Source organism: Vulpes lagopus, chromosome 1 (assembly GCF_018345385.1).
Source record: "Vulpes lagopus strain Blue_001 chromosome 1, ASM1834538v1, whole genome shotgun sequence".
NCBI lineage: Eukaryota > Metazoa > Chordata > Mammalia > Carnivora > Canidae > Vulpes > Vulpes lagopus.
The window spans coordinates 185,322,447-185,345,453 of record NC_054824.1 but is presented as its reverse complement, the minus strand read 5'-3'; the positions used below and the strand labels follow the sequence as shown (position 1 = coordinate 185,345,453).

General features: G+C 57.0%; 1 protein-coding gene across 8 annotated transcripts in view; it reads right to left on the bottom strand.

Moving 5' to 3' along the window:
• Window positions 1–1,785: 1,785 nt before the first annotated feature.
• PPP1R12B (protein phosphatase 1 regulatory subunit 12B) overlaps window positions 1,786–23,007 on the bottom strand; it is a 205,852-nt gene continuing 184,630 nt past the window's right edge. For 3 of the 8 annotated variants that reach the window (XM_041759157.1, XM_041759189.1, XM_041759213.1), the window contains 6 exons: window positions 21,020–21,164; window positions 20,040–20,144; window positions 16,387–16,440; window positions 15,196–15,246; window positions 9,827–10,007; window positions 1,786–6,240 (listed from right to left, as the gene is read on the bottom strand). In XM_041759157.1, coding sequence (XP_041615091.1) covers window positions 9,873–10,007; window positions 15,196–15,246; window positions 16,387–16,440; window positions 20,040–20,144; window positions 21,020–21,164 — 490 coding nt within the window. In that variant the 3' untranslated portion in view covers window positions 1,786–6,240; window positions 9,827–9,872. The remainder of the gene's footprint in view (window positions 6,241–9,826; window positions 10,008–15,195; window positions 15,247–16,386; window positions 16,441–20,039; window positions 20,145–21,019; window positions 21,165–23,007) is intronic. The other 5 variants (XM_041759173.1, XM_041759196.1, XM_041759222.1 and 2 more) reach the window with 3 other exon arrangements.

Genomic DNA, 23,007 nt, shown 5'->3' with positions numbered 1-23,007 from the left:
CAGCGGGGGCAGCACAGGCGCGGCCGCTCCTCCAGGACGCCCCCGCCCGCCTCCGCCCCGAAGGACCCACCGGCCGCCCCGACCCCGGGGCCTGGAAGCTTCGGGACCCGCCGTGGTCGCGGGAGGAAGGACGCGCGGCCCCGCCCCCCCCCCCCCCCCCCCGTGGGCTCTCGTTCTTGTCTCCCGTCTCGTCCACCTGTTATTTTGTAACGAGCTGCGTCTCCTCATTAAAGAAATGAGCTGAGAGAAGCCTGGGGGCCGCGTGTCTCCAGTTTCTGCTGGGCTTGCGGGGCAGGGGGGGCGGGGGTCCTGAGGGTGTGTAAGGGGGCGGGGGGGTTCCGAGGGTGTGCAAGGGGGCGGGGGGGGTCCGAGGGTGTGCAAGGGGGCGGGGGGGGTCCGAGGGTGTGCAAGGGGGGCGGGGGGGGTCCGAGGGTGTGCAAGGGGGTGGGGGGGTCCGAGGGTGTGCAAGGAGGGCGGGGGGGGTCCGAGGGTGTGCAAGGGGGGCGGGGGGGGTCCGAGGGTGTGCAAGGGGGGCGGGGGGGTCCGAGGGTGTGCAAGGGGGCGGGGCGGTCCTGAGGGTGTGCAAGGTGGGCGGGGGGGGGGTCCGAGGGTGTGCAAGGGGGTGGGGGGGTCCGAGGGTGTGCAAGGGGGGTGGGGGGGGTCCGAGGGTGTGCAAGGGGGGGCAGGTGCAAGGTGGGCGGGGGGGGGGTCCGAGGGTGTGCAAGGGGGGCGGGGGAGGTCCGAGGGTGTGCAAGGTGCAAGGTGGGCGGGGGGGGGTCCGAGGGTGTGCAAGGGGGGTAGGGGGGTCGGAGGGTGTGCAAGGTGCTTGGTGGGGGCCCTGAGGGTGTATAAGGTGGGCGGGGGGGGTCCGAGGGCCTGGGGCCCAGCATCCTGCTCAGGGAGGCGTCCCGGGGCCGCGGGGAGGCGCCCCGACGGGGGTTGCGGTCGTGGGGGGCCCGGGTCCTTGAGTCCGTTCCCGCGGGCCGGGCCGTGTCCACAAGGTCCTGGTTCCCGCTGCGAAGAGCCTCGGTCGGGGCGGAGGACGAAGCCTCAGAATTTGGGGGGACGGGGCAGGGCGGGGCGGGGCGGCTGCAGGCCGGTGCCGGGCTCCCCAGCTGGGCCGAGCTCGGGCGACGCAGGTTTCCCGCCCAAACGGGAGGTTTATCCACAGGCGGACCCGGGATCCGAGGGCAGGCGCGGCCGGTCTCCAGGGGCACCTCCCGGGACCCCCCAGGGCCGCGGCGCCCCGACCTCCGCCTCCTTCCCGAGCTGACCTCAGGTCCTGCTCTCACTGGTCTTATTTTATTTTATAAGATTCTATTTATTCATTTGTAAGAGGCCTGGAGAGAGGGAGAGGCTGGATCGGGCCCCGGGGTCACGCCCTGGGCCGAGGCTCCCGTGAGCAGGTGGTCGGGCCGCGGCCGGCGGTGTAGACAGGGCGGGCCGGGGCCGGGGGAGGAGGCGCTCCCGGGGCTCCTCCGGGTCGCGGGCCGGGCGACCCCGCGCGAGCTCCTCGGCAGGTCACCTGGTCACCTGCGTCCGGGCTGGGCCGCCCTGGGGGTGCGGCCTGGCTCCTCCCGTGGCTGCGGGGCGCCTGGACTCCTGGACCCCCGGGCCCCCCCGCCCCCCCAGCCCCCCGGACCCCCCCAGCCCCCGGGCCCCCCCAGCCCCCGGCTCACAGCAGGCGGCTGCGGGGTGGCCCCAGGCCCGAGCGCCCACGCGTGCCCGCAGCCCCGCCCCCGCCCGGACCCCCCTGCTGGCCCCGGGCGCCCCGCGCACGCGCAGTCACAAGGTCAGAACACGGTTTATTACTCGCTCATAAATACGGTCGTGTCTACAGGCGCCGCAGGTGCGGCTCGTTACTCCGCGCGGACGCGGGCACCCCCTGCGGGCACCCCCCTGCGGGCACCCGGCGCGGCCTCGCGGCTGCGGGGGATGCTCCCAGCTCCCGGGCGGACCCGCCCCGCCCCCCCCGGTGTATTTACAGCAAGTGAATCCAGCGTCGGCCCGAGGCACACGTGCGCTTCGGCTGCGGGGGGGGGGGGGGGGGGGGGGGGGGGGAGGGGCGACCCGGGGCCTTACAGGCGCCCCCCCTCGCTCGGGGCCTCCCGCGGCAGGTGGCGGGTGGCGGGGCCGCCGCGGGCACCTCCGAGGGCCCCGAGCTCCCGCCGGTGGGGGCGGGCGACTGTGCACGGGGGAGCTGGACGGGGCGGCCCGGGCGCTGCGGGTCTGCAGCCGGGGACCCGCCTGCCCCGAGGGTCGGACCGAGAGGCGACCCTGGTGACCCCAGAGAGGCAGGGGCCGCCCCGCCCCCCCGCCCAGCAGCTACTGCGTCCGCAGCCCCCGGGCTCCGACCCCCCCCGCCGGGCTCCCACCAGGCCGCAAAGCCACCGCCGCCAGCCAGTCACCCTGGCGTCAGGTCCGCTCTGCAGCGAGGCCGGGAGGGCACCCGGGGCCTGCCCATGCCACAGAATCTAGGAGAAAACAAGGTTTTCCGCCCTTAGGAAGAGCAAGAATTCGGGGTTCATGAAATGTCCTAATCGTCCTAGAAGTAACTAAACCCCGGAATTTTAAGCTGAGAAGGGACCCTAAGGACTATGGGGTCCAAGTGCGCTGTGCACACCGGGAAGGGGACTGCGGGGGCCGCAGGGCTGCCCGGTACCTGGCTGCTGGTTCTGACTCCAGGAGGCTTGTCCCCCTGCGCTGCCTCCCCCAACCCCGGTGTGGGGACCGGGACCTGCACCATGACTGGGCCTGAGGACCACACAGCAGGTGTGGGGCTGGGGTGCCACCTCGCAGCTTGCTCCATGGGGGCCGGTGGCTCAGCTGCTGAATCCTCGGCTGGGCTGGGGGGGGGGGGGGGCAAAGCAGCCTGGAAGCTGAAGCACCAGCTCATCCTGTCCCCTCACCCCTCACCACCCCGAGGGGTGCCCGCGACCTCAGGAGGGAGGGGGGTGAACGGCTGGCTGCGCGCGGGTTCCTTGGCCAGAATCCCAAGACCAAACCAAGGCCGGGGCTGCTCCTGACTCCATTAAAAGCCCTTGATGGCAAAACGGGTTGACACACATCCTGTGGGATTCGAGGCTGGCGGGTGCCTTCAGCCTTGTGTTCCTGAGCAGAACCGTCAAATAAGCACGTTTTGTTTCTGGGGGGAAAGCACGTGAAATGATCCAAACCAGAGAGGAGGCCCCCTTCAGTGGCCTCGGAGAGCAAGACATGCACCCCGGCCTCCAGCCTGGGGTGGGAGACGGGAAGGCCCAGAAGAGAAGCGAATGCGTCCTGCGGCTGATGGAGAAAGACAGGGAGGGCCCAGGGACTAGCGAGACCACCCAACGGGGTCCAGCGCCCCGAGGAGCCCAGGGCAGGCCTGGGCCTCAGACTCCTTAGAGGCGACGCCCAGGACGTGCGGGAGCCGGTCGCCCGGCAGCGCTCCTCAAGGCCCAGGGCCGCCTGGAGAACAAGCCCTGGAGTCAAACAGGCGAAGCGGGGAAACTTCAGCCAGAGTCTCTGGAATGGCCGAACCGCTACTCCCAAAGACGTGGCTTGGTTTTGCAAACGTCAAATTCATGAGAAGAGAGGATGGAAAGTTGTACTGAAACCTCCTTGCCCCATCGTGGCACTTTCCGTAAAGACTCGGACGGCGCCGCAGCCGAGCACCGGCCGTTGGCCACACCCGCGGTATTCACGCAGCTTGAGCCCCTGGGGTTGGGGTGCCCTCGGGTATCCAGACCAGTAGGCCGAGGACGGGGCACCTGTGGCCACCGAAGAGGCCGACAGCCCAAGAGAAGGGAGGCCTCCTGCTGGCCTCGAAGAAAGGGCGTCTGACCCTCTGGGAAGGGACCGGGATGCTGAGTGTGTCCGTGTAATGACATCAGTTCCTTAACAGTGTCTGAAATTACCCAGGGTGGTTTACACTTTCACGATTTCTTGGGCACAGAAACCAGTATTCCTGAGATCGAAATGCTTGTAAATGTTTCATCACAAGGAGAACGTTCTGGCAAGAAAAGGCATCTTTGATGTGCAAGGGCTGCGTGCGGTAGCGGGGCCTAACACCAACCTCAGAGTTTTAAGGTCCCATCCCACGCTCTTGCGAGGCACCAGCAGAGGAGGGGGCCCTCGGGAAGCCGGGCCCAGGCCGCCCGGTGAAGAGGGGCGAGATGCTCTCCGTCCTGGAGGAAGACGCAGCAACCACACCCAAGCCCTGCCCAGTGCCCGGGTGCGCCGGGCCCATCACCTCGCCGACACCTTGTGTTGGTCCCCCCCCGCCCCCCAAAACCAGGGGACGTGTGTCGTGGCGCGAGGAAGCGTTTTTCCCTGACTTAGCTTTTGCCGAGAACGGAGCCCACAGCGTTCCCCTGGGTTTTGCGCACGCAAACCCCAATCAGTAGTAGCTTCCCTGGGAAGTGCTTGGGAACGAACAATGCCGTATGGGGCCTCGCCAGCGGGGACACATTTCCTATTCTGGGATTAGGATCCTGAATGACAGCCTCTGGTTTAAAGAGCATGCGATGTTTCAGACGGGCCGCGGAGAACTACACTGACGTTTTCTGGAAAGAAATTAAGAACGGCCAGAGGTAGTATGTGTTCGGAGAACGGCCCTGCAAGCGCTGAATATCCCAGCCAGGGAGTTCCCGAGCTGCACTACAGAGAAACCGACCGGGCGGAGACGCCGATGAAGGACCAACAGGTTAAGGGGCGGCAGGGGGTCGCCCTGTGCCGAGGCAGGAGCTGGCTGCGCTTGGGCTTGGCTGTTCTAAGAGGCTGTTTCTGTCCAGCGGAGGCCAGACCAGGTGGGACCGGCAGGAGCAGACGCCGCGAGGGGCGCCCTAAAGGCCCGGAAGGCGCCCGCCAGAAGGAAGGTTACCGGGAGGTGACCCAAGGGCCGAGCGGAGCCCCCGCGGGCAGACCCCAGCTCGTACTGGGGAGAGCTTGCTGGTTATCAGACCTGCCCACGTTTCAAGGAATGAAGCCACCTGGAGCACCGGCTGTGGGGCAGAGCCATGGCCGCGCCGCAGGTGCGGGTCCCTGCGACCCAACGACGGGAAGCTCCCCGGAGCGACCTCCGGGCCTTGCCGCTCTAAGATGCCGTGACCCCATCAGCGGGCTGGAAGCAGCTCGTCCCTCCACCCTCTCGGGGGTCTGTCCCCTGATGCAGCCGCCAGAGTCCCCAGACACCTGCTGACAGCATCTGTGTCTCCCGACGGGCTGGGGCCCGGGTCGGCCTCCCACCCAGCCTCCCTCCCCAGCTCTCAGGCCTCCTCGCAAGGACTTCCTTTCTCCAGAGGAGCAGGTGCCGGCGCGGAGAGAGGAGAACAAGGTCACGAGGGGGGCGGTTGGGGACCAGGGGCGGGCGAGGAGAACCGGGGGCCGACCGGGGTCTGGCTTCGCAGCACGAGGGCCGGTGGTGCCGTCGAGGCAGTTCGCCTGGTCTCCCGGGTGCCCGAGAACGGCGCTCCACGGTGGCCAGACGAGTGGGTCACAGGCTCCGTCCTAGGCCAACACCGTGGGGGGCGGGGGCTGAGGGCAACGGTGAGGACGATGAAAGGACCGAGGCAGGAAGGAAGCCAGGTCATCGGAGCCCGGGGAGGGGGCCGGGGGGGGGGGGGGGGGGACACGGAACCGAGACACGGCGGGGATGGTGCCGGGCTGCGGGCAGAGAGCAGCAACTCCGGAGCAAAGTCGGTTCCTGAGAGCCGCACAGTCGCTGTCACCTCGGCTCCGGAGGCCGGCCCGCGGTTATGCCAACGTCCTGATCTCTTGGCGTCCCGGGCAGGTCCTGGAGGGGCCACCGTAAGACTCCCCTAGACCAGGGACGCGGGGTCCGCAGAAAAGGCTGTGGGCTACTGGGTGGGCTGAGGCCTACAGGTTCGGGCCCAACCCACGGTGGGCAAGGAGCTGAGCAGCAGGAGGCCGGGGTCCACGGCCGAGCCCGGTGTTGGCCCCAAGGCCCTCTCCAGCCGGCTCCGACGACCACGCTGGAGCTGGGGGGCGGGGGGCACGGGCGGAACGGGCGCCGAGAGCGCAGAGGGAACGTGCGCGGGGGAGGCGGCTGCAGGGGGGCGCGGGAGTCCTTCCACCAGAACATTCACCGTTTGAGGCCGGAACGAGGGGGAGAGCAGCCCGCGCTGCCGGGCCTCCTCTCGGGAGCCTGGTCTACTTGGATAGTTTGCTGATGACTCGGATGAGGGCGCCGTTTTCATCTTTCAGCCTCTGGTTGTCGGACTTCAGCTCTGTTAACACCTGCGGGGACAGGGGACAGGCGTGTTAGAGCTTGGCCCGCGCCCCACACCCTCCCGCCCAGGCCAGCCGGGCCGGGGGCAGCCGGCGCCGTGAACCCCCGCAGCCCTCCCCGGGCGGCTCCCCCCTGCACCTGCTGGGCCGGCCCGTCCGTACTGGGGGGACCACGGCCCCCTGCCTGCCAACGGGCACGCTGGGCCTCGGCCTCGTACCGCACGCTCCTCCCTGCGTCTCCCGTCCCCCCGGGCCGCGGGCGGCTCTCCGTCGCTCGTGCCCTGAACTCGCCCACGGGAGCCCACGGGAGCCGCGGGGATGCAGCGGGAGACGGAGGAAGGAGTGCCGGGCTGACGGGGGTCGGCCGAGGCCCCAGGGCCCCCACGCGCAGGCTGTGACGCGATGCGCCAGGACCCCCACACCCACCACCGAAGCAGGGAGGCCAGGGACCCGGTGGGCGCCGGGGGCATGGGCGTATGCACCGAGCTCCTGCCCAGAGCTCCCGTGGCGGCTCGCGGGGGCCGTGGGGCCACAGCAGCAGCTCGGGGACAGCGGGCTTCCCGGCGGTGGGCGCCTGGGGGGCGGGGGCCCTTCCACCTGCACACGCGGCGCCCTGCGCTGCTCCCCCTGCTGCCCCGGGTGCACGTGAGCGGTGCCCCGAGCCCCATGGGCCCTTCCGGGGCTGCCGCAGCTCATGGAATCAGAGCTCGGCTGAGCCCTCCCTGCTTCGGAAACGCCGACTGGCTGAGCTGTGGTGTGATCTCACGTTAGGGACTCGATGCTTTGGAGAAAAAAACACAACTGGCCGAGGCGGTTTGGCAGCTGCAGCGCACGACAACCCACACGGAGGGGGAGCGTGGGCACAGCAAGCGCGATGCACAAATCAAAGGGCGAAAGCCTCGTACACCCGACCTCACAGAGGAGATGCCCAGGTGCTGTGACACGCGGGGCTCCAGCCTGACCAGGGGCACGGGCGGGGGCACCGCAGGGGCACGAGGTTTACCAGGCTCCGCGGCAGCCCCCGAGGCCAGCTTTTCTTAATTTCTGACTTTCTAGGTTACGGCAGCTTGATGGACGGCGTCCTGGGCAAGTGCGACCGCCGGGGCCTGGGGCGGGGCTGTGCTGCAGGCCAGGAGCCCGGGGGGCCAGGCCGGCTGGGGCGACCGAGGCGCAGGCAGGGAGCGGGCGGCCCCGCTGCTTACACCCGGGGCAAGGGGCTGGCGCCACACGCCGGGAAGACGACCTCTTGGGGGATCCCCACGGACCAGCACAAACCACGAGGCAGGACAGAGTCCCCGAGCACACGGTCCGGCGGCCTAGCCACCGTCTCCCTCGGGCAGGGGGCGGCGCGGGTGTCTGCGAGGGGCCCGCCAACAGGGACTCGGGGTCAGCAAGGCAGGCGTCTGCTCCAACTCCAGCCCCGCTCCTGGCACAAAGGTACTTAGGGCATAAGGAGAATATGTAAACAGGTGAGCAGGGCTCAGTTCCAGTAAGACTTTATTTTTGGACACCAAGGTCTGATTCTATATATTTTTACATGTCACGGAATATTCTCTTGATCATGGGCCAGACTGAGGGGCCCGTCTGCGGGTCCGCCACAGGAGCCGTGTACTGCGTCAAGGCCTCTTCGCAGGGGCAAAATCTTTTGGCAGGTGGCTGGGGGCTTGCTAAGAGGCCGAGAGCGCACAGGGCCGCCCTCCGTGCCGCAGCGGCGACGGCGGGGCACAGCGCGGCCCACAGGACCCCTCGCACCACGCTCGGGCCCGCGCTCAACAAGCGGCCGGGCTCCGCCTCACACCAGACAGCTCCCCTCCGGGGCCGAGGGCTCGGGAGCCGGGCATACTTGTGTGAACCTCGGGTCCGCCCTGACTCTCGGGGACCTCGGGCAGGTTACTTAAATTGTAACTCGGTTTTTCCATCTGGTACAATGATTGTTCTGGGGACTGAGGCAAAAGCATATAAACTACCGTGCAGGGACCCCTGGGGGGCTCCGCGGTGGAGCGGCTGCCTGCAGCCCAGGCTATGTCCCCGGGGTCCCGGGATCGAGTGCCCATCGGGCTCCCCGCGTGGAGCCTGCTTCTCCCTCTGCCTGTGTCTGTGCCTTTCTCTGGGTCTCTCAGGAATAAATACATAAAATCTTTAAGGAAAAAAAAAGTTCCGTGCACAGGCCTTAATAAATGACAACTGTCACCGTAGGTCTTAACTACTGAAAGCACACGATCCAGTTTTGCCCCGTATCCTAGAGTATCTTGCATAAAGACGGAAACTAAACACAAATGGCAGGTCTGTTTTGGGGTCCCTAGTTCACCCCTGTCGAACCTCCCCACGATCCTGAGGCTTACTGTGGAGCGTGGAGTTTGGACCTAACACGGCACCACGTCGGGTACCGGAGCAGCTTGGTGCCAGGCTATGCACCGCTCCCCTTTCAATTTTCTTGGTGTGCGACGGCATCTACAGCAGATATTAGCTCAGCCCTAACGGTAATTTGGGGGCTTCAGATCTAGTGGGTATTAGCTGGCAGCCCCTGACCCCGAAGGCACAAGCAAATAGGCACAGAAAAGAACAGGCGTTGGTCAGGACTAATTAGATCGTCGCTGAAAATTAAAAACTCATTTCAGAGGGTGAAGCCGCTCAGCAGTGGCGACCCCATCACAGCATCGTGACGGGAAAACAAGTTATCTGTGAGCTTGTCTTGCAGACCACACGTTTGCAGTTCTCGGTTGAAATAAACGCCCTGCCTGCTCCGCTGACTGCCATCTCCCTTGCAAAGCCACCTCCGCTAGGGAACGTCTGGCTGGGCAAGGGGTGGGGGTCCGGGGGCACTTCCCTAGGGCTCAGAGATTTGTGACGGGGATGCGAGCGATGCCTCCGGGGAGGGGGGGAAGCAGAGATTACTGCAGGAGGGAGGCAAAGGATACCCAGTTCTACTCAGACGGCGGGATGCACAGCGTTTGCTGGCGTGCAGCTCTGGCCTCTGCGCCACCGGCCCCATCCAGCATGTCGGATGCAGAGGACTCAGCTCTGTCTGGTAGGAAAAGGGCCATTTCCAACCCTGGTTTCATAAAGGAATCAACAGGGGAGGTCTCAAAAACTATCAATGCCGGGGTCCCAACCCAGACGACTGATTCTGGGGCGTGCGTTGTGGGGGGTACGCCCAGGTACCATATGTTTCAAGCTCCCAGCCAGGGTTGAGAGCCCCTGCCCTTGGTTACCCCAGGCTTGACAACAATTTGGAGTCCAGGACCAACCCCAACCGCTTCAGCGACCCACGACTCCACCAAAGAAACGTGCACAGACACAGGCGTGAGCACACACGCGTACACCTGTGTAGCCGAGTAGCCACGTGAGCAAATCCGTATTCGGTCTGCGGGGTGGGGGGGGGGAAGGCTGCGTGTTGCTCTTACCAAACAGACCACGAGCCCAGGCCAGGCCCCCCACTGCCCTCGTCGCCCTAGGCTGTCCTGTCCCATCCGTGATCTCAGTCCCAGCTCCTTCCACCTGCAGATGCCTGACACGGACAGGCACCGCGTGGGGCGGCTCTGGTGGAGCGGGGTGAGCACAGGGCTTCTGGGCCCAACAAGAAGGGTGAACGTGCCTGCAGTGGTGGAGGAGGGAAGTGAGGTGGAGAGGAGGGGCAAGAACTAGAGCTCCTGCGCCTCCGAGGACTCGACGGACTCCGAGAGCCTGGCCACAACTCGAGTCAGGGCCCTGTTCTCAGCCTGCAGTTGCTCGTTCATCTGCTTCAGGGTTTGAATCTGTTTTAGCTGGTGGAGGTTCTGTAGAGAGTGAAACATGGAGGGGACAGACAGACAGAGAGAAAGAGACAAGACAGACCAGAAGAGATCAAAGTAGGACAAAGAAATCACGTGACCTTTTGTTTTCATTTTTAGTCCGCATGCGAGAAAGGAAATGAGAAAGGCAGGAGTGATGGTGCAGGGGGGAGGACCAGGGAGGAATGCGCCAGCGAGCGGGAGCCAGGCCGAGGTCCCCGCTGAGGGCTACGAGGGCTACGGGGCTGAAGGTCGCCACGTGGACACCACCGCGAGGCTCTCAGGCAGCGCACGTGGAGCACTTCTGAGAGTCACAGTCCACACGTGGTTTGGGGCCTTCTGAGCTGGTTCAGCGCGGTGCAGCCCGAGCCTCGGGGCCCTTCTTCATCGTCAGTGGACCTGGAGTTGAGGACTCCGTGTTCCTAAATCCAGCTGAGGCCCTTTCCTTTCTCCCTCCTCTCCTCTCCTCTCCTCTCGTCCCCATACTTGGCCCCCTACTCCTACTTGTGTTTTCTTTTTGTTTCTGGGTCCTTCTTTTATTTCTTATTCAAAATAAATAAATAAATAAAACAAGGAAAACAAAAGAGGGGCCTGTCGTTTAAGTACCTGTACCAGGCCTGCACTGTTCAGAAGGTTCAAGTGGCACATACGCAGACAAGACACTGGCAGCTGTCTGCACGGTGCTCTGACCTGTTCGGTAGGATGCTGCTTCGTTAACCCTGCCGGTTCTCCTCCGCAGTCCAGAGGCTCGTTCCAAGACCCAAGAACTGCTACCTCGCCTTTGACCTGCTGTATGACCACGTGCATCACGGAGTTCACGGCTAACCGTGCGCTCTCTGTCGCAGCTCATGAAGAGGCTGGCAGCTGTTCACAACACACACACTCCTACTCTGAGAATTACAGCTGTGCACTGAAGTTGGAGGAATCATAAATGTCCAAGATAATGGAATTGGTTAGAGTGATGTACTAGTGCAGACCTCACTATCTGTAAGTATTACAGATGGAACAGAACAACAGCCCACAGACACTGTTCCTAATACCCTGCAGCCCATAAAGGACCTTAAAGACTTCACTAAACGGCATTGTATCCCCGGCCTGCCTACTGTTATTTGTCCTTGCCTAAGGGGTCATCTGTACTGACCCCATAACCAAGACCATCAGCTCTTTGGGGGAGGAAATGATTTTATTATGCAAATGGGGCTTCATAGAGGAAGATGAAAAATCCTGTGGATTACAGTGACGACAAACCAGAGAGAAGCGCCTCATACCCACACGGATGTGAGGGATAGAAATGAAGGATTAGTGGGTTATAGTTGGAAGTGAAGAAGCAAGAAAATGAAAGGCAGCATGAAGGGGAAAAAACAGTGAAAACGAAAAACAAGCAGAGACAAACTGCTGAATCTCTCTTCCCCCAAAGAGGGAGAATGAGCACCTTGGGAAAAAGGTAGAGCAGCCATTGAAGGGCAGGGGCCAGGCGATGCTCTTTACCCTCTGCAAGCACCTCATCCATGGAGAGGACTGGGATCAGAGGAGATCATGGTGCAGCATATGGGAATATTTAAAGAAATGGGCAGGGAACAAACGTAAGAACCAACGGAAAGTCCCTGGCTCTCACCCTTCTTTGGTGTTGACGTTGGACCAAAGCTTTCAACATAATCATTGTCATTATACGGAGTGGTCCTTGCCTCCCAGGGAATATCGTTAATGACACGAACTATGAAAATGATTCCATCTAACATGTGAGTACAAGCAGATCGAGGTAGAAGAATCTGGAAGCTAACAGCATGAGGGAGAGAGGCAGGAAACAATCTGGTGGAATGTTCCGTAGGGAACAGAACTGGAAACAAGGCACGGTAAGGAGATGGAGGGGAGGGCAGGGCACAGGGCAAGGTGGGCGAGGGCAGGATCAGCTAGTGGTATTTCCAGAGCAAGTAAAAATAAAAATTCCAAGACCAACCTAAAAGGGGAGTGTCTGCTGGGCCCCTCATGCAAGGACCCGGGGGAGGGAGGGCGAGGGTCTGGGAAGGAGGCCGAGGCTGAATGGAGGGTGCAGCAGGAATGTCGTCAGGTCGGAGGTGGGCAAGCCCCAGAGCAGCGGCGCACGGCTCACGCTGACATGCACAGCTGTCAGGGGCTGGCACGGAATCCACTGCAGTCCAGGATCCGAGCGCAGTCTGTCCTGGGCAGAGCAATACTTACCCTTCAGGTAAGGCCAGGGAGGCACCGCCCATGTCACAAGCACAGAGCCCCGGTACGTCTGGGGGAGCCCGACGCATGGTCCCCATTGAACCTGGCTCTGGCACTGTATTTGCCAGAGTCACAAGAACAGGCGCCAGAGCCACGTTGTGTCCTCCAGCACCTACCGCATCTTCGGGGTCCCTGGAGGACCTGCTCCCTACTGACTGCCCCAGAGGTCTGAGCGTCTGTATAAACCAAATAGGCAACAGGCCAGGGGCTAACCGGCCCGTGGCTCTGCTGGGTCCCAGGTGGCCTGGCTGCCTACAGCACAGATCTTGACCACTGACCACTCCCAAGATGTTCATTACCGTCGGCTGTGGCCCCGGGGAAGGCCCCAAGGCTACCCAAGCGGCTTCCGAGGCTCCTTGGAGGCCAGCGACAGCAGCTTCATGATGTTTGTATCTACATATGGGGAGTTTCTGCCTATCTCAAGGTGCTGGCTGCGCGGCGTGTTCCTGCCCCCTCCCCTCTAGGGGAGCTGGACGATGCGGAAACCTGGTGTTGGGCTTTGCTCGGAGCAAAGGGCGTTTAGGGGCTTTAGGACTTGCAGGTGCTTCTTCTCCATGTGGCTTTGCAGTTGGTGATGGAGAACAATGGCAACTGACCGAATGGGTCCATTTTTTAACTACAAAAACAAAAACAGCTTCAAATTGGTGTACCTGTTTTTTGAGGTCTAAACACTCAGGATCTGGTTCCATTTGATAATTTAAACAACTGAATTTGAAGTTGGCTGGCAAATGACTTAAGGCTGAGAGAGCAAACACCTTCATGTACTGTGCTCTCTACTGAGGAAAGAAAGGAAGTCGTGACCTAGTTTAGGAAATGACAACCTCATAGGGTAGGGAGAGAAAAATACGTAAGCCTGTCTCAGACCATAGGACTGGGAGCCACTAGAACCCCGGAAGGGGCTCTCATGCCCGGTAATTTAGGGTTGGGATAGGAGGACAGAAGGACCTCAACTGCTCCATTTGGGGACTTTCTGGGTCCTGTGCACGGGCCTGGGTGGACGTGGTGCAGAGTTCCACGACCAGTGGGTCTGGGCTGGCTTTGGGGTCCTGGGTACTCATTAGAAGGCACCAGCTTTGGCCTCACTGACACGCTCCTGATCAGCATGCAGGCTCTTCCTTAATGAGCATCACTGACAGCTGCCTCACAGCAGAGTACAGATGGCATCACTCAGGGGGTTTCAAAAGTGGAGGAAACCCCCAGTGTAACAACCAAGAGCAGTGGAGACTCATTCATCAACAACTGCCTAGCGCTACTAGCACACTGCTCTACGTGGGGGCGAACACCCGTGTGGTAGCCCAGGTGGGTCTGGAAGGAGCAGAAGAGGAGACGCTAAGGGGGAGGTCGTCACTGCAGGAGAATCAACCATTTGTTATTTGTACTTCTTGCTATTTTACATCAACTTCAAAGAAGTAAGTGCCGCTTTCTGGAGACATAAGTAGGCATTACTCGAAATTCTATGTGAATGTGATCAGTTACGATCAGTTACAGCCTGGGAACCGTGACTGTAAGACCTCAAGAGCACGGCACGTCTCCTTGTTCTGGAATTATAAAGAGAAACAGGACTATGAGAAGATCCACTATGAGTGTTGGATCTTGTGTAAAGTGGGGCCTTGTCAGGTCCTGAGAAAGATTTTTTTTTTTCAGTAAATAACCGAATTTTTTTGGCCATTGTAATAAACGTCTCTCCTAATGTGCTCCGATTGCATATTACGGATGCTTGCTCACAGGAGACCTGGGATCTGCCTCATACTGCCCCAGTGCTCTGGTTCCCAGGCAAAGAAACCTGAGTTTCGCCAGATGAATGCTTCGTAACAGACATCTGGTAAAATAAGATCCTTGAAGAAAAAAAAAAAGAAAAAAAAAAAAAAGGCCAAGGCCCAGCAAAAGCCCTAGGTGACGTGTGGCGTGTGGCGTGATGCACGTGCAGGGCTCAGGTGCTCCCGAATGCCATCCAGGTGGCTACCCGGGCAGCTCTATACTCCCTACCGCTCGCCTGCCCCTTCCGCAGCAGGGAACTGACTCTTCTGGGTGGACTGTCAGTCTTAGCACTCAAAGCTACGCAGGGTGGCGGCTGTTCGTTACAGCGGCTAATGGAGATGATGGTCATTGCAGGCCGGTCACGGTGCAGGAGAGGAAAGCAGAGAGCCATGGAGTGTAACTGGAGGCGTGAGCCCTGCGCTCATTCTAGTGGGCGAGTGCTGAGTATTACTGCGGACTTCGGGGGAAATGGACTGGGGCAGGAAATCCACGTGTGAACCAATCTGCATTCTGCTGCAGAATGACTCAAGCAGCCCTTCCGGCGAGGGGCTGAGACAGGGAGGTGCGCCCGGCAGGAAGGTCTCGGGCCATGTTCAGGCTTCCGCAGGCGCCTAATGTGAGGCCTACAGAGGGGGCAACCTTGTTTTAGCCTTTTCATCCAGCCCCTGGGGGCAAAGCTATTGCTTAGAGAATCTTAGAAGTTTGGGATCCCCGGGTGGCTCAGCGGTTGAGCGTCTGCCTTCTGCTCAGGTCGTGACCCCGGGTCCCGGGATCGAGTCCCACATCGGGCTCCCTGCATGGAGCCTGCTTCTCCCTCTGCCTGTGTCTCTTTCTCTCTCTCTTTGTATCTCTATGAATAAATAAATAAAATCTTTAAAAAAAAAAAAAAAAAAGGAGAATCTTAGAAGTTCAACCTAGGTTTGTCTCAGGTCAGCCAGACACCTCCCCTGAAACCAGAGGCAGCACTGGTTCCCAGAAGGGCGGTGGGGTGCCCACAGGGGATGCTGTGCGATCTGAGAGCGCTTATGAAATGGCTGAGGAGAGAGGCTCAGCTCCTCTTCACACATGGCTTCTTGAGGGGGCTGAGTGTGTGGGGAGACCCGGAAGGGTGGGCCTACGCTCAGTCACCCAGTCCTGGCAGGCACTTGGAGAATGGGCGCACACAGAGAGGACAGACATCTCTCCATACCTTCATCTCCTCTTCCATTTCTGACATTTTCCGCTCCAAGGCTCGCCTCTCCTGTTTAGAAACAATGAGACTGTTGAACATCTACGGGGTTTAGAGGGGAGTCAAAATGCTGCTTCCCAGGTGCCATGTGATCAGCAGCGTCACGTCTCAGGCAAACCTCATGCAGGGGACTGAGCGCTCGGATCTGTGTGATGAAACTACTTCACTGATAGAAATCACATGACCTAAATCTCCCATCAGACATTTAGAAGATAAGCAAATGGTCGGGCCCTCGCCATTCTGCGCAAGCTGAAGATCTCATGGAATTTCAAACGACTGCAAGTGACCAGGGCCCTTGCTCTGTATTAGGAAGAGGCATCCTTATCGTCTGTAACGCTCCCCCCAAATTCCTAAGGAGCTGCTTCTACCATGATGGGGAGCAGATGGTGAGTGGGGAAGTAGCATCTAGGAGGAAACCGCACCCCTCCCCCTCTCTTCCAGCAGCCGACTCCTCATTTAGTCTGAACTCAGAGATTCCTTGATTAGCTGAGATACCAACGAGGTTTTGTTACAGGCCAAGGAAATAAAATGTAAAACTTTGCTGCTTTCCAAATTAAACAGGAGAGATGGGAACGTATTAAACCTCTGGGGTCAAATCGCAGCTAGGGTTCATCAATAAATCTGAGTCTTCCCAATCCAAGAACGTCAAATCCCAGAAAAATATTCTGAATGCAGTCGGGGGGAGGTCAGCAGTTGAGCCAGAATGCCCCCTCACCACCCCTGGTCAGAGTGAGTGGAAGACTCTGCTGGCTCATATTTCAGCTCAGGAGCCCAAAATCAACGGCAGAGGGTCCTCCTGAAAATGTCCTTTTTGTTCAAGGTGACAGGAAGGGTAAAGAGACCTTGGTCCTGGGCACGTGTGTGCGTGCAGGCACCCAACCAGCACATGGGGTGACCTTCCAAGGACCTTCCCACCCTAAGGCTGGAATAAGTGAAAAGTACGGACCATCTGAAGAAGCCAAAAGGACTAGTAATCAAATTGCTGTCCAGAATCACACAAAAAGAATTTATTATCAAGCCGGGAATGGAATGTGGCAGGACTCCTGCCTTCTTAAGACAAACTTTTTCCACTGGCATGAACAACAAAGTGAGAGAGACTCAGATGGAACGGGGGCCGGGGTGGGGGGGGCGGGGAGACAAGCACACACATACCCGTTTCTCCATCTCCAGCATTGACGATCGGTCAGAGGTCTTCTCTTGTTTCTGCTAGTGCAAATGAAGAGAAACAGCGGTCACTTGGGTTGTCTCAGGGTCAGCGGGAAGCCCAGTCTGGTTTAGCTCCGCCGTCGGGACATCCAGAGATAGATGTCAGGGCTTTGGGCTCTCGCCGTGGCAGAGGCTCCCAGCACACAGATTCTGGTCGACGCCTAAGCCTAACGTGATGCCTCTCTGGGGTCTGCAGGATTCCCACAGGGGAGCGGAGGGCAGTGGCAGTGTTTCTTAAAATCTGGCGCAGCCACAAGTGCAAATAAAGACATCCCCACACACACGAGCACTTGCTAGGTCTTCAACGCCAACTACCTTCTTACACCCCCCACCCCTCCCTTCTCCTTTTCTGTGAGCGATCCCATAACCCAGAGGGCATGAGAAGTGGCTTTCTTCTGTGAAAACCAGAGACTCATGAACGTGAGTGTCCAAGCCCCACGGCACACTCCAAGCAAGCCCTTTGCGCTCCTATTCTTTCTGCTCTGGGCACTGACGCGACTTTCTTTTAAAAGCAGATGTTTCCACGTGTGGACGGGCTTCCAGGGGTTCTCAGGAGCCCCCTCGCGCAGTCTGCCCTGCTTTGAACTGAATAGTTCCACTTTTATCTGTTTTGTATATTGAGCTTCCAGGCGGGGTGTGATTTTATCTGAACAAAAGATCAGAACTTTATTTTAGAACATCTTTGACTTCTGCTATACATTTCACAGGAGGGCCAAGGGAGGGATTTGGCCACCACAGCTCAAAAGTAGAATAACTTCGGGTAGTGACTCTTAGGGAATGGAAATGAACCCTGAGTTCCTTTAGGCTTTGGCATTGTAGAATTTCTCACACTTAATAGACATTTTACCTATACAGGATGATTATTTTTATTTAGATTGGTACCATGCACAAAAAACATTTAATAAATATAGAAAGTATGCTGGCCTTCTTGCAGGGGTTTCTTTTTCCAGAATATAAAGGAAGAGCTGGAACTAACAGTAAAACTCTTGATTTTTGGCTCCTGTCCTGGGCTTTCACCTTCTGTTCTGAAGGTCACGGCCATCTGCCTTTACACTGAATCTACTACGAAGCGGAAGGAAAAGAAAAAAAGGCAGCAGTAGACCCTGGAGCTTGTTTATATCCTCCGTGGCCTCTCTCCCTGAGCCTGAGATGCGCAGAAGCTGTCGTGATTTCACGATTTTCCCTTAGTTCGCATCTACAGAGTGACTTAGCTGGCTTGTTTGAACCAAAGAACTGGTTTGGTTTTGTCTTTTAAATCTTAACCCCCGTAGAGTTCGGGTGGACCTTTCATGTAAAACATCGAGTGTGTCCATGTGGTAAGTGTCTCCCTACAACGTGTGGGGCTGACAGGCCCTGCTCTCGGCCAGGCCAGGCAGCTCCATTTGTGGTAAACAGCAGAGAACTGCTCTGCAGCACCGTGATTTCTTCTGAATTTCAGTAACTTGTATTTGGCAAAACTAAGTGTACTCCGACACACCCAGCAAAGCAGTTGGCTAGAAAGTAGACCCTGCTCCCCAGTGACTGCAAAGGCTGATTTTATTTTCAGTGTCCTCCGTGCAAGCCAATGTCAGCAGCTTGTTAGGCTGCTCACTGCTCCGAAGCACAAGCCAGTGGAAAAGCCAAGAACCCCTAAAGGTCAAAAAATGTGCTGTCAGAAGAGTGCTTCTGGCGAGAGTGGGGAGCGGGTGAAATCGGGTCCTCTTGTGGATCCTCACAGGGCTGCTCCGCAATTTTCTGCAAAGTAGCCCCAGTGATTCCTGATGAGAAGCAGCCCAAGATCTGTATTAATTAATCCCTGTCAGTTCACGGCACCACTCAGAGTAAGAGTCCGCCTCGGGCACCTTCTGAGCGTGTCCTGTGAATGAGACCCGCTGCCTGCCCGGGAACGCTGCGGGCCAGAAGAGCCCTTGAGGTTCATGTGGTCTGTCCCTGCCGGGCGCACGCGCGCATATAGATTTTCTTCTGGATCGAGACCCACTTTCCTGGTCTCACTGAGTCACTCTGGGGCACGGAGTCTCCGCAGCGGAAGAGCCGCGTTCAGCTCTAACCACCAGGCAGAGGGGAGCCTCCTACCAGCCGCGCGGGCCAGGCTCTCCACTGGGCACCCTGCCGCACCCTCTGGCAAACGCGGGGTCCTGGCTGTCCTGCGGAAGTCTCAGGCGAGTTCTGGGGTGCTGTCTTCCACGCGCTGGCCCATCCCATCCCACCCCATCCCATCCCATCCCATCCCATCCCAGGAGGGTTGCCACAAGCTGTTCCGAGGTACTTAACAGCCCTGTTCCCCGAGCCCCGTGTCCTCTGCACCGTACGGTCCTAGCATCTTAGTCTTTGCTTTTGGATTATGTCATATGGCCAGAACGACCAGGCATTTCTAGTTTTCATTTATGCTTTCCCAGTAAAGAGCCATTTTTATCTCAGTTCAGCTCTCAAAGTTCTGAGTCCCCGGGCATTCCGGGAGGGCAATAACTCAAATAGGTTTCCTGTTAACTCAGCAATAAACCAAGACAGCACTTGCTCTGGCTTTGGGCTGCAGTGTTCGTCTCACTGGTGATGAGGTTATTGCCTCTAGGACCGTCTAAAGCACCACCTAATTAAATCAGGCCTGGCAGTGAGAGGAAATGGTTTATCTGGTCTGTTTGCCACTAACACTCTTTATTCTTAGGCTGGAAAACGGTGGTGACTTGAGGAGGTAACATATGCTGTGGGACAGAGCCTGGGCTTTGGGACCTGATTGTACATTCCAATAACACCTTTGTTCTTTAATTTCTTTCTTTCTTTTTAGAGAAAGAGAGCACGAGAGCCTGAGGGAGGGGGAGGGGCAGGAGAGGGAGAGAGACCCCAGTGTAGAGCTGGACTCAGGACTCAAGCTCACGACCCTGACCATGACCAGAGCCAAAACTAAGAGTCCGATGCTTAACTGACTGAGCCACCAGGCGCCCCAGACCCTGATTTCTTATACGACCCACACAAGCCACTTACTTCTATTGGCCTAATCTGCTATCTCTCTGCACTGGGTTTACTGGGCTCCTCTCTCGAGGAGGTGATAGTAGATAAACTGAACTGAAACATGATGATCAAGACAGGAGACACTGCCTAGGACTAATCTTGTGATGCTGGTCGACACTTTTCTACTAAGAAATAAGTAGATAACCCATAATATTAATTATTAGCATTCAGGATGTTAGGAATTGTTCACTGAACGATCGGTTTTCCATTCTACGTTAAATGCTAACTGAACTCTGAAATCAAATTAGAATCTAAAGGGCTTCTGTCTTCTGTCTCTGAGAAGGGCCAATCTTTTTTTTTTTTTAATTTTTATTTATTTATGATAGTCACAGAGAGAGAGAGAGAGAGAGAGAGGCAGAGACACAGGCGGAGGAAGAAGCAGGCTCCATGCACCGGGAGCCCGATGTGGGATTCGATCCCGGGTCTCCAGGATCGCGCCCTGGGCCAAAGGCAGGCGCCAAACCGCTGCGCCACCCAGGGATCCCAGAGAAGGGCCAATCTTAATTCCATGTCACTTCCCATCTCTGACCCCTAGGTTACCTGGCCTCCTCATACTCCCCCTGCCACCCACCCTATTTCCTCTTCTCCCTTACCTGGGCCATCTTCTCAAGCTTGGACTTTATATCTGCTAGCTCTAGCTGGGCCTCTTGAAGTTTTGTTTTCAGTTTTTGGTTTTCAGTCAGGGCACTCTCGTAGAGCTGAGAGGAGGGAAAGAGAATCGGGTCACCTACGAGGCAGGGCTCCCGGGATTAGCACTCATGCAGTTTCATCCTATGAGAACCCCCCCAAATCATCATTGTGGGGCACACGGAGAAGATGGAGGAAGTCTAGGAACCAGAACACATTCGGCCAATTGGTTCTTGCTTCTTAACATTGGTGAAGTCCCAGGTGCTAAACACGAATAGAATGGTGCTCCAACTTCAAAAATACCAATCTCCGGGGAGAAATGTAGTCGTTGTGGTTCCCCATACAAAGAGAATTTTTTTTTTTTAGAGCCAATCTAGTGTGTATCTCGATTTTAGTCAAGTTCTGCTTAACACAGCATCAACAAAACAAACATTTCAGTAACAAAAATGGTTTTCTCCCCCAGCATCTCAGCACTTGAAAGGGAAGCCTTCAAGTCTGCCCCTGGAGCTAGGTACTCCTCCGCAAGAACCAAAGGAAATGAACTGTAAGATGTTTTCAACTCCCCCCAAACCAGATTATCATGTACCATCACCAAGAAGTATTTGGTTGACACTCGCAGGTCCTCAGTAAAAGCATCTGTTTGTTCATAACGTCACTGTCTACAAAGGACTCTCCGGGCTGAGACACACAGCACTACTTTTATTTCTCCTGTGTACAACTGTCGATCTTTACTTTTTCCTATACCTCTAAGTATCTGATTCGAGGTGTACATTTGCTGCACTGAGGACATTAGAGGAAGAGGTGGAGCAGACCAAGAAGCCCAAAGAAATTAGTTGCTACTATTTACTGCTTCATGGGAACTAGGCTCATTTTTCTACATTGGGGAAAAGGCTGAGAAGTTTATGTGTTGTAGCCCAACAACAGAAAAGTTGCCAAAGGAGCCTACTTTTTTATAATCCCGGTTGCTGTCCTCCTCCACGCGGCTGGTCAGGGTGGCGAGGCGGGCTTCCCGGGCCTCCCGGCGGGCCCTTGCTGAGGCCCGGTCCCCATAGGAATCGCTGCTTGTAGGGTTACTACCTCCTGATTCCAACCTGTGGCAGATACATGGAAGGTAAATGTTGGTTTTGAGAATGAAGAAATGGGGGAGAAGGTAATGCTTCAGGGTAGTTTACGCCTTTTCTAAGAAGCCCTTGAGAACTCCGGCCAAAAACAACGCACATTCCTTCCCTGAATCTCCTCTGCCAGCATTCTTGGACCTTGGGGTTAAGCTGCACCGGCTTGGAGGAGGAGGCTGTCATTTGCCAAGAATGGAGCTTACATGAAAAACTGGCTGTTTGGATTCATGGACGGACTTAAATCTCAGAGCTTTTCAAATTAGTTTGGGGTTCAACAGCTTTCCTCGAAGAGTGTGCTTTTAAAAGAAGTTTCTTGGATCCCAATGGCTCTTAGACAATGATTCCAATGAACTGTCAATGAATCAGAAACATATGGACTTGGAGCTCTGAGCTGGAGGGTGGATGGGGAGGGGGGGGCAATCAGGGCTATGTTTTTTAGGTGCACTGCTGGTTAGTTGGAATCTCACTTCAGGGTACCACCGCCGTGCCCAAACAGCTATTTTTCTACCCTCTGTTCCCCAGTCCACACTGCGACTGTTAGCCTGTGATGAGGATTGCTACATCTTCCAGCAGCTGAGCTCTGAGAGCTGATGGTGGCTTCATTTCCAGGAGCGGTGAGTTCCTTAGTGGAAGGGCCTCTCAGCTGATGATCCGTTTACACTAGTGTAACGATCATCCTGCTCCTCGATAGTGGTTTACATTTTCCCCAGACTTTGTTCTTTCCAAACGAAAGTGTGGCACACATAAAACTGCTAAGTACAAACCAGCCCTGCAGAGCTCTACATCCCCGACCCGGGATGTGTGCAGAGTCACAGCTGTGGAACTTCCATCTGATGGCTCTGTCCTGTGGTAGCTACTGCCAAAGTTGGGGGTGGGGGAGCCGAAGTAAGTATTAGAGGAAGTCGAGGAGCAACAAGGAGGACACAGAGGGGGAGAGGCAGAGTTCCTAGCGACATATGGCCACTTGGTCTTACAGCGATGCTAAGGCCTGCAACATTCTTCACAACTTTTTCTTCTTACACTTAAAAAAAATTTTTTTGTAAATAGAAACCTCTTTACTGACTTTTCTGATTACAAAAGCAATACATGCTTACGTAGTACCAAAGTGTCTAAAACAGAAAGTAAAAGTCACTCCATAATCCTGCCTGAGAAATAACCCCCATTAACACTTTACTTCTATCCTTGCAAAAGGTTAAACACATAAATACATTAAAAAATATATATTTCTATGAATAAAACCAGATAATACATACTGTTGTCTAACTCTCCTCCTCCTCCCTCCACTTATCACTACACCCGGAGGCATCTCACCTTATCTTATGTAAGTAGATATAGATCTGCCTCATTAGAAAAAAAATGACTGCACGGTCTTCTACTGTATGGCTGTATAATAATTTAATCTTATATTGACAGAAACTATATTATTTTGAACTTTCTAGCTACTATAAATGATGCTACAGTGAGAAGACTTGTCTATAACTTTTAGTTATAGCATTTGTCCAATTATGTTCTTAGGATAAAATCTTAGAACTTTTTGATCAAGGGTGTAATTTTAAATGTTGATATACGTATTGCTATACTGTCCTTCAGAGCTAGATCCTTTCTATTCCAATAGGAGAAACAGGTCATTGTCATTAATTTTAATATTTGTAGATCACTAGGAAGGTTCAGTATCTTTGCTTGTTTCTGAATTGTCTCTTCATAGCCTTTGTTAATCTTTTGCTTGTTATACTGTGGGGACATCCTATGTAGCAAGGCTTTTAAAATATCTAACATAAGCTGCACATATATTTTCTCACTTTACTTTTTGTCTGTTTAG